The 9702-nt window shown below is 26.8% G+C and overlaps 1 protein-coding gene across 1 annotated transcript; it reads right to left on the bottom strand.

The window, feature by feature from the left end:
- Positions 1-5191: 5191 nt before the first annotated feature.
- On the bottom strand, positions 5192-9376 carry LOC129988424 (coiled-coil domain-containing protein 124-like). Its single transcript, XM_056096650.1, has 4 exons — positions 8860-9376; positions 7698-7851; positions 6782-6899; positions 5192-5486 (listed from the first exon to the last, which is right to left on the bottom strand). The coding sequence occupies exons 1-4, from the start codon at positions 9013-9015 to the stop codon at positions 5303-5305; spliced, it is 612 nt and encodes a 203-aa protein (XP_055952625.1). The 5' UTR covers positions 9016-9376; the 3' UTR covers positions 5192-5302.
- Positions 9377-9702: the final 326 nt, after the last annotated feature.

Here is a 9702-nt window from a genome sequence, read left to right as displayed (position 1 = left end):
AGTATGTTAGCAACTTACCATACTGTAAATTACAATGAGACTAAAAAGACAGCCGTATTATTAATTACCGAAGATTAAACAGAGTATAAAAGCACTAATAATTTTCTTTGTCATTACTCATGATCTAGTTTGAGTTAATGAATATATCCTGCATTAAAAATTATAACAGGATACTATTTTTTAATGATGTATTAAATTTATAGCATATCTAATTGAAGTGATAAAACTGGAATGTGGCTTTGAATTTCACAAATTCAATCAATACATCATTTGCCGAAAAATTAATCTATTCTGTAAGTGAAATCAATAATTAATATGCAAAGAGGATACAGTCCTCTTTGAGTCACTTAACGTTATTTATGATTTTTCTTATTTTGCATTATTACAAGGGATCTGATTTACAAAAGAATGTTTATTAATTAAGCAGCCTATATTTTTTGGATTCGACACTAAAAAAAAAAAAAAAAAAAGCCTGCATTATAGAAACACTTCTTAGAAGAATTTAACGCTGCTAAGTTTTGTTAGCTCTTATATATGATACCAAACTTAGCATATATTAAGTATATTGATGTGGTCAACAAAAATTGTGATTTTCTAGATTGATGTTACATCATACAAATAGTTGAAGACTTTCAGAAACAGTAAATTCATACTGTGACCAATAGAGCTGTGCCAATTTTCGATTTATCGAAAAAAAAATCAAATTTTCGATGTCAGTTTTTGAAAAATATTGATATATCGAAATCATGATCATGAGTAATAATTCACAATAAATCGATATTTGATACAATAATCGATACAATAAATCGATATTCACGAATAAGTTGGGTTTTCGATTTCGTTTTGTGTTTATTTCTCTTGCTCTTCATTCTTTTTCACCCCCGTATAGAATTTTTTGTTCATATTTCTATAAATACTGTCATATTTTAATATATAAAAGTACTTGTTTTAAGCATGTCATTTTGGAATAAACTGTTTTCTGTTCCTTAATTGAATGATACCAATATGGAAAACTAATTGCGGTTATCAGAAGGTTGCTGACTGTTCTTTGTTTAATCGCTAAATATTCATCTTCAGAAATAAAAGCAAAAATGATAATTCAGATTAAATTCGCAATTTTATTCACTGCTCGCATTTTCACAAGGTGTACATACACATTTAGAACTTCAAAAATCGTTAAAAAAATCGAATATATATTTTTTTATTACTTCAAAATATTCTATGATCCTTTAGCTTTCAAACAATACCAAGATGTTGTCAATATTCGGAATATTTCTCGAGTTTTAATTATTTTTCTTGAGGTACTTTCACTAAAAACTCTAGTTTTGCTTTTTTTTAAAACTCATTTTTTGAAGAATGATATTTTCACACTATGTTGCTTTATTGAAACAATCATAACTAAACAAGAAATTAACCAAATGCAATTATTTATATATCAAAATAATCTGTATGAAACAGTGGATGTTTTGTGCCTCAATCAAAGTTATATTTTTAAAAATAAATTTTTAATAGCTATTTAAAAGTTAAAATTACAGAAAAAATATCGCCTTTTCTATTCATCGTGGATGAAAAAATTGTTAAAAAAAACTATATATTTTCATAACTTGATTGAGGCAACGTGAAAACTAATATTAGGCATCATTTCCAACTAGAATTGTGTGTCTGTACAAATTAGAATTTAAGATATCATGTTTCAAAAAATATGCTAATTATCTCATTAAATACTACTTAATTAATTAATAATTAGTTTAATATGTTTTTTTCTCACTGAAATGAGTTTAAACATCTATTAATGACCTACTGTAAAAAAAATGGATTTTTAAAGTTAAAATTTAAACAAAAAATCTTCTAGTGTGTACATACACCTTAAGCGTATTCACATAAAAAAAAAGAAATTCCGTTATCCTTTCGCTTTCGTCTAGCGGCTCATGATAAATTGCAATAAAATAAATCGATATTCACAATTAATTTACGTCTTCGATTTCATTTTGGTTATCGAGTAGTGTTTATTTTTCTTTCTCTTCGTTCTTATTGTTCTTCATACATAATTTTTGTTAATATTTCTATAAATACTGCCGTATTCTAATATATAAAAACACTGTTTAAAATGCTGTGTTATAAATTGTAAGATGTAGACATTGCTTTGGCATTGTCACACTTTATTAAAGGGGTTTTAACAAAAAAAAATTTCTAACTATTTTTATTATATAAATTGAAACTTCCTTTCATTTGGAATCGTTCTGATCAGTCAATATGTTAAGAGATGCTATTTATAACTTATAATAGCTATACATGAATATTGATAACACGATGTATCGCGATGATGAAGTTCCACCATCGCCCAGCCCTACTGACCATGTGATTGAAGCTTACAAATTCATAGTTTAGTTTAGTTTGTTTTAGTTATATTAACATCAGGTTGTAAAGCAACACTACGGCTATTTTAGGACGGACCTCGTAATTTTGAACCGCGGTCAGATGGAGAGGACGACACCTGAGCTAGCACCCCCCCCCCCTCACTCCACACCAACAGAAGGACATTTGGCCCTGTCGGATTTAACGTCCAACAAAGCCCCTTACACGACGGTTCTTTGGTGTACAAATTCATATATTGTTTGTCCAGAGTATGATAAAATAAATAAGTGGCAGGATATTTTACTTATGAATACTTTAAACTTACATTTTAAATTAATTCAAATAAAAATAAATTATTTTTTGATATAAAAGTATGATTAAGTAAACCTTAACTGCAAAGTATCTGGATCCACAATGGTAAATTTGAAGAAAATTTCCCGGAAGAATGTGATTTCCTAACTAAAATAAAGAGATGCATTTGCTTTGACCAAAATTACTTACATTTCACTTAAGATTCCAGATCTAATTTGTTATTATATCATCACTAATAATTGATAGTTTACAATTTATGCTTGTGAAACGGGTTTGTAGGATTAAGGCTTTATTAGAAGTTACTCAAAAGTTTAACTTGTATTACTATGGATGAAAAGCTATTAAAATTTTGATAGTCTATTTTTCCATTTCATACTATGATAAAGCAAATCTTTTTTTTTGGGGGGGGGGGGGAGGGAGGGGCATAGAATCTCGAAATAAAGCTTTGAAAAAAGAAAAAAAATTCAGAATAAAATTATAATTTTTATGCCTAAAAAATGACAACTATTATCTTGAGAAATATACATTAATTTTTTTTAATTAAAATTCTACACTAAAATGATGTAAATAATTTTTTTTCAAACATTACATGATATCAAAACAGTCTATTTTATGATATGAAGTAAATTTTAATTGAATATCTTTTTGTACTTAATACCAATCTTTTTTTTTTTTTCAGAGACATCAAATAATTAATCTGTCACTATTTGATAGAATTGTTTATATAAATTATATAAGACAAAGGAATGTAAAATATATCAAATTCTTATTGGAACTTGAAAGTCTGCTTTTGAAATTACAGATCTAGAATTATTTCAATAACACAGACAATGGTGCTTGATTTGACTACATTTTGCATAGATACTCAAAGCATATTAAATAGTTAGGGTATTTTTAAATGAATGAAAATAATTGATAATCCAAAATAAATATTTACAATGCTAAAAGGACCTTTCAATTCCAATCTTCACGAAATCATCATATTTTCATTGCTCTCAACTTACAAACGGTGAAAGAAGCAATGAATCACAATAAAAAAATTAATTCAATTATAATGATTTTTGTTTTGATAATTCTTTTTTTGATATAGCTCATAGTGGGAATAATTATCTGAACACAAATCAAATAGAAATTACAATGGTTTCTTTCTATAATTATTCATAAATTTTATGGAAAAGGTAGATTAAATATATTTTTAATTTACTAACACTATCTGCAAATACGTATCAAACTTTTTTTTTGATTGCTCAAATTTTTTTTTTTTTTGTCACCTACCAAATATTTAAATCCTGACAAAAATATAATGAATGCATCATTTTAAGTAAAATTCTTGATTATTTTCTTCAAGCTTTTCAATATTTTCATTCATGGAGTTTCAATTATTTTAAATAAAATTTAACAAACAATGCTTATAAGAATTTATGTGATTATTCATATAAATGAAATTCATGTCTACTCTAACGAAAGCATTTTGAAGTTTACATATTACCTAATTTTATATGTGCATGTATGCAACTGAGTATACTTCATTGATTTTAATAAGGCAAAATAATATATATATTTTCCAATTGTTAAAACTTATTTCTGGAAAATACCATCTTTTAACGTATGTACAAGAAATGAGAGAGAGAGAAGCTAAATTATATATATTTAAAATAATATTTTCTTCCCTCAGAATATGTGGTTGAAATCAGAAATAAAAATTTCTAAATCTCTTACTATGTTAATACGCATGGTATCTATCATACGTTTAGTCATGAACCAAAAACTTTCTGAATTATTAAAAACCGTTTATTAATCCTAACTGAAGAAATGTTTTTCAATGATGTAAAAAATTAAGTTTTTTGTTGTCTGAGTAAATAAAAGAAGTGCTGTAAAAATCACAAAGTCTAAATGTTGATGCAATAAGCAGCATTATTTATAACACTTAGTAAAAAAATTCTTGAGACACTAACATTTTAAGCAAAATAAGTTCTATTCAATTGCAATTAAAATAAAGTCATGAAACTTTGAATATCATTATTTCAAACCGTTTTAGTTTAAGTCAGTTCTAAGTCTTCCATCTTAAGGAAGGTCCTTCAATCAATAAGTGACATTTGTTGAAGGTGATTGTTGAATAATGGAAAATAATGAAATCCAAAACTTTTTAATTTGGTCAGTTATAGAGGCAGATAAGCGTTTTTCTTCTTCTTTTAAAATGTTAGTTTCATGAACTTTTTACTTAATATGATAAAAAGAGCTGAAAATCTGTGTAAAAAATTAAATTTCATTCTTTTTTCAGCAAGACATTTATTGATTCTCAACACCTTCACATAATTTCTTCACTTGGAGGTATATGTCAAACTTTAACAGTTTAGAAATTAGCTACAAGGTAACACCTAAAGTGTTTGGTTTATATGTAAATTAAATCTAATGCTGAATTAATCCAAACAATTGTAATACAATGAATCATACTTTTTTAATGGGAATTCTGAAATATTTATTTAATAACAGCCACACACAAACAGTGAACACAGTCAAAAAATTATACTTTATGTATATACATTTAATGTCTCTTCCACCTGCAAATCAAAGCAATTACTTAAAATTACTTTAAAGGAAAATGGGAACATTTTGTAATTATTATCTACATAAATTATCTCTGGTTCAGAGGATTTTCTGGAGATTTCATCCAGTCCTTCTTCAGCATTTGTTTTAATTGTGAAAGTCTCAAGTTAGGATTTTCAGCCTTCAGTATGGGTAGGTTTCTCTCTTCAAATGCCTGATAAGCAGCCTTCACTCTTTTTTCAGGATGAAGATCGACTTTTTCATTACTAATGCTATATAAATAAAATTGAAATGAATTATAATTACATACCAATATAGTGGATAAATACATTTATAAATATTTAATATAGTTACATCGATAACAGCAAAAAGTACATATCATCACATTTAATGAATCTGTAATTCACAGAAAATCAGATATAGAGTTGTTTAATTTAGTAGCATTATATTCTGAAGAACGATAAAATACAAAAGTCGCATAATATCTTCTGATTTTTAAAAAAGATGTTTATCACAAGTTTGAATATAACATGAATTTCAATAGATTCATGTTGGCACTTTCTATCAGCAATAAAATAATGCATAAATATGCTCCTGCATTTAATAACAAAAAAAAAAAAAAAAAAAAAATCTTGGAGAAACATTTAAAAAATAATATGACATGATTTGAAGAAGCATGCCTGGAGTTCTTTAAAAATTTTTTTCATATTTCCAAGAAAATGGTATAAAATCTATCTTTTGTCAATCAAATCTTTTTTCTTTTCTTTCTTTTTTAAGCCATGACAAGAACAGCACAGTAAGGTGACTAGGAAGGCAAGCAAGGAAAAGAGCAAATAAAGTATTCTGAACTTATATAGACTTTGAAAGGAATTTACTGACACGTGTTCTGGTGAAAAATATAGCACACACCACTCAGATGTTACAGTGAAGTCAAAGTTTGAGCTAATAATAAACTATTTTTAGAATGCAGATTAATCAGAAATAATTATGCATAGATATGTTTCAACTGATAATTGGTAAATACAATAAATCTTATTTTTGGAAGACAAGCAATTCAAGAAATAGTAAAATATTTAGTAATTAGAATTCTTAAATGTCTTTGGCAGTAGATGAAATATATATACACTGATGCATTTTTATCAGAAAAATTAAAGAAAATAAGACATTTTTGAAACTGATGTGGTTGATAAAATGTCTGACTAAATTTTTTATTATAGCCTTTGAAACTTTTAGAAATCCTTTTGTTAGAAGAACATAACCAAAAAAGTGAATGCTTATCAGGAAACAAATATAATTTAACACAAAAAATGAAAGAAATACAAGTTCAGCCATTAAAAACTTTATCAAATTCCTTAAGATAACAGCTAAACTATCATTCTAAGAGGGTAAAAAATATGACTAATATTAGAGAATTACTTTTTAATATTATTTTAAAAAGTATTTTTAAAATATAGTATATTTGAAGATATTTGTGAAATTAAAATGTAAAATTCTTAATTCATATTACATCAACGTATCATACAAATTTGAGCCATATAACACATCAATGATATGAAAGTTAAGTTACCTTAAAATAGCAATAGCATCATCTACACTTCGAGCTACTTCTCCTTCAACTTGCAAGCGATTAACATTTTCTTCCAAAGGTTTCTCATCATGTAATAGCTCCTTCTTTGGTTTGTCATCTAAAGCATTAAAAGAATAATATAATATGAATAGTGAATGAGGAAAAACAAATATAGAATAGCATTATAATTAATTAATTTGGAGCCTCCATTCAATTTCTATAAATGGAAAATATAATACAGAGTTCTGGGACTGTTTAAATTCTCTGTTTAAAATTATTAAGTTAAAAGCAAAGTACAACAATGAAAATATTAAAAGAATAACCTAAGAATTTATGTACATTTTAAAAATAGCTAGTTTAGGATGGCTGATGCAAATTTGAGCTGTTGTCAGACAGTCAGGACAACATCAGAGCAAATATCCATTCTCAACTAGCAACTCCCACAACAACAAAAGAATATTATGCACTGACAAATTTAAGGGACAATACGCCTGTAAATCAAACAAATTTATTAGCTTTTTTTTATTGTTTTAATTCTGGCTATGCACAACAAACTTGAACCTTCTGGCTACAAATGAGATTCTGATACTAAGTGCTAACAGAATAACTTTTTATAACCCATTTAAAATTACATCATAAACAGTAGATTAGTTATTCCAACAAAACAAAAAGCCAAAAATATGATATTTCTCATAATGCCATTTTAAATGAGTATATTAAATAATGCATTTTAAATTGCCATTTGAATTAAATGCATTAAATAACAGATTATAAATTGCAAAATTTCTTAAAAGTAAAAATAATTAAATGTATTTTTCAACTATGTTTAAAATATGTTTCAACTTAATACTTCATAAAAATATTCTTGAATAATCAGAAACACTAATAGAATGTCAGAAAGCTCAAAGGTCCTTACTTGTAGATTTTTCGACAGTTTTTGCAATTTCAGCTCTCGTTACTTTAGTTGGTGCAGCTTTAACAGGTTTGATGGAGTTCATTTCTTCTTCATATACCATTTTACTAAGAAGTTTTTTCTCCTGTTGCTCTTGTTTTTTCTTTTCTCTTTCTTCCTAAAAATATACGTAAATTTAAATTATAAACAGCATATTAAAATTATGCCATATATATTTTATTAACATATGAATTAGAGAACTGTACTGCAAATGAACAATATATGCACTTATTCTTCAGAAAATTATTAAGGATTTGAAAAGGAAATAAAGTTAACCAAACATTTTTTTGAACAAAGAATATTTTAGAGAATACAAAAATCTAATTTATTAAATATTTGATTTAAAAAACTATTCTTGTAGATGAAAGAATCTTACAATATGTATGAATATTGGATTAACAGCATTAAGAATTCACCATTCATAAATATTTTTAAACCCAATATATATATATATAACGAGAGGTCAATACTGTTGGACTAAAGTCTGATCCCACACAGATAAAATCCCTTATTTTGAATCCCTGCCTGAGGGTGACCCTTGAGAAAGTCCTCAGGCTGGATTCTTATTTTATTTGATTCTATTCTTTTCCTTTTAACTTAGCATTTACAACTACTTAGTTTATATACATATATATATATATACAGAATGAGAGGCATTAATCATAAGCAAATCAAAATAGTACTATTAAACATATGTCACATACTCTAAAACATTTCAAGATTAAACAATAGGGCATTAAAAATTAATAAATACTAATCTATTTTCGTCTACTAACAAACCTTTAAGGAAATAATTATAAATAAAAGTTATTTGCAGATTATAGTATAAACTAGAAATTTATACTTAAGGATATTCATGCAGTTAAAAATAATAAAATATTAAAATGAAAGTAATTTATATTTATTGAATATACTTTTGGTTATATTTTTTTAAGAGTTACATAGTAGAATTTCAATTTCCCTGGAATTTCTTTAATATTTATAATTGTATATAACTGATAAGTTTACTAGATAATAAAAAAGCATATATCAACAGCAAATAACATTTTGATTGACCGTAAAATAAGAACCAAAAAAGCATGACGTTAAGCATTTATGACACTAACTTATAAGAAATTAGAATTACTTTTCTTTGTTGTTTTCGCATAACATGCTTATCATCATCTCGCCACATAGCTTCTTCAGCTTCTCTCTCCTTTTTTTCTTTTTCAGCATTTTTTACCGCTTCTTTTCTTTCACGAGCTTCGATTGCCTTAGTATTTCCTCCAAATTTTTTAGGCATAATGCTTTTTTAATTTAAAGGATAAAAGTTAACAATTTTTAAAAAATATATAGAAGAGTCGTAACAACGCTACGACAATGAAGTAATTCCAAAATTGTACAGATTCGTTCTTGCAAATGATATGCAAAAATATTTTACTTTTTGCACTATAATATGGATAAACGGTATACTATATTTAAATTGCTCGGAAATAATTAATTTATTATAGTACACATCGACTATTTACGATGATTTTAGTAAAAAATTACACTGACAATACGAATTCACTAGACCTTTCGAGACTCGTTAACCGGAGGACGCTTGAACCCCCCATTTGAAGTTGAAAGGGGGGAGCAGTGGGGGAAAGCAGCACTGGAGGACGGGTTTCATTCCGCTAGTGATGGAAATGGGGGAATCGATGTATGGTTGCTTTCGGAAAAGCTTTTTTCGCCAAAATTTGAAAATTTATTTACCCGCCAAGAATGAAGCGCATTTTTGGAGTGTGGAGTGTGGACGAATGTCGGTTGGATCTATGATGAAGGCATACCTTATTTATGCACGATCTTTTTTAATAAAAGAATAATACCGTGTTATATTATATTTATTTTTGCTCATAATTAAGTTTTATGAATCTAATTTTTGACTAGAAATTAATGTTGACCGTGGCTGAGAACAGTGGGAACTTCAGGCGCCTTCTATTTATAATAA

This window comes from Argiope bruennichi, chromosome 10 (assembly GCF_947563725.1).
Source record: "Argiope bruennichi chromosome 10, qqArgBrue1.1, whole genome shotgun sequence".
Taxonomy (NCBI): domain Eukaryota; kingdom Metazoa; phylum Arthropoda; class Arachnida; order Araneae; family Araneidae; genus Argiope; species Argiope bruennichi.
This window is presented reverse-complemented; position numbering and strand designations above follow the sequence as displayed.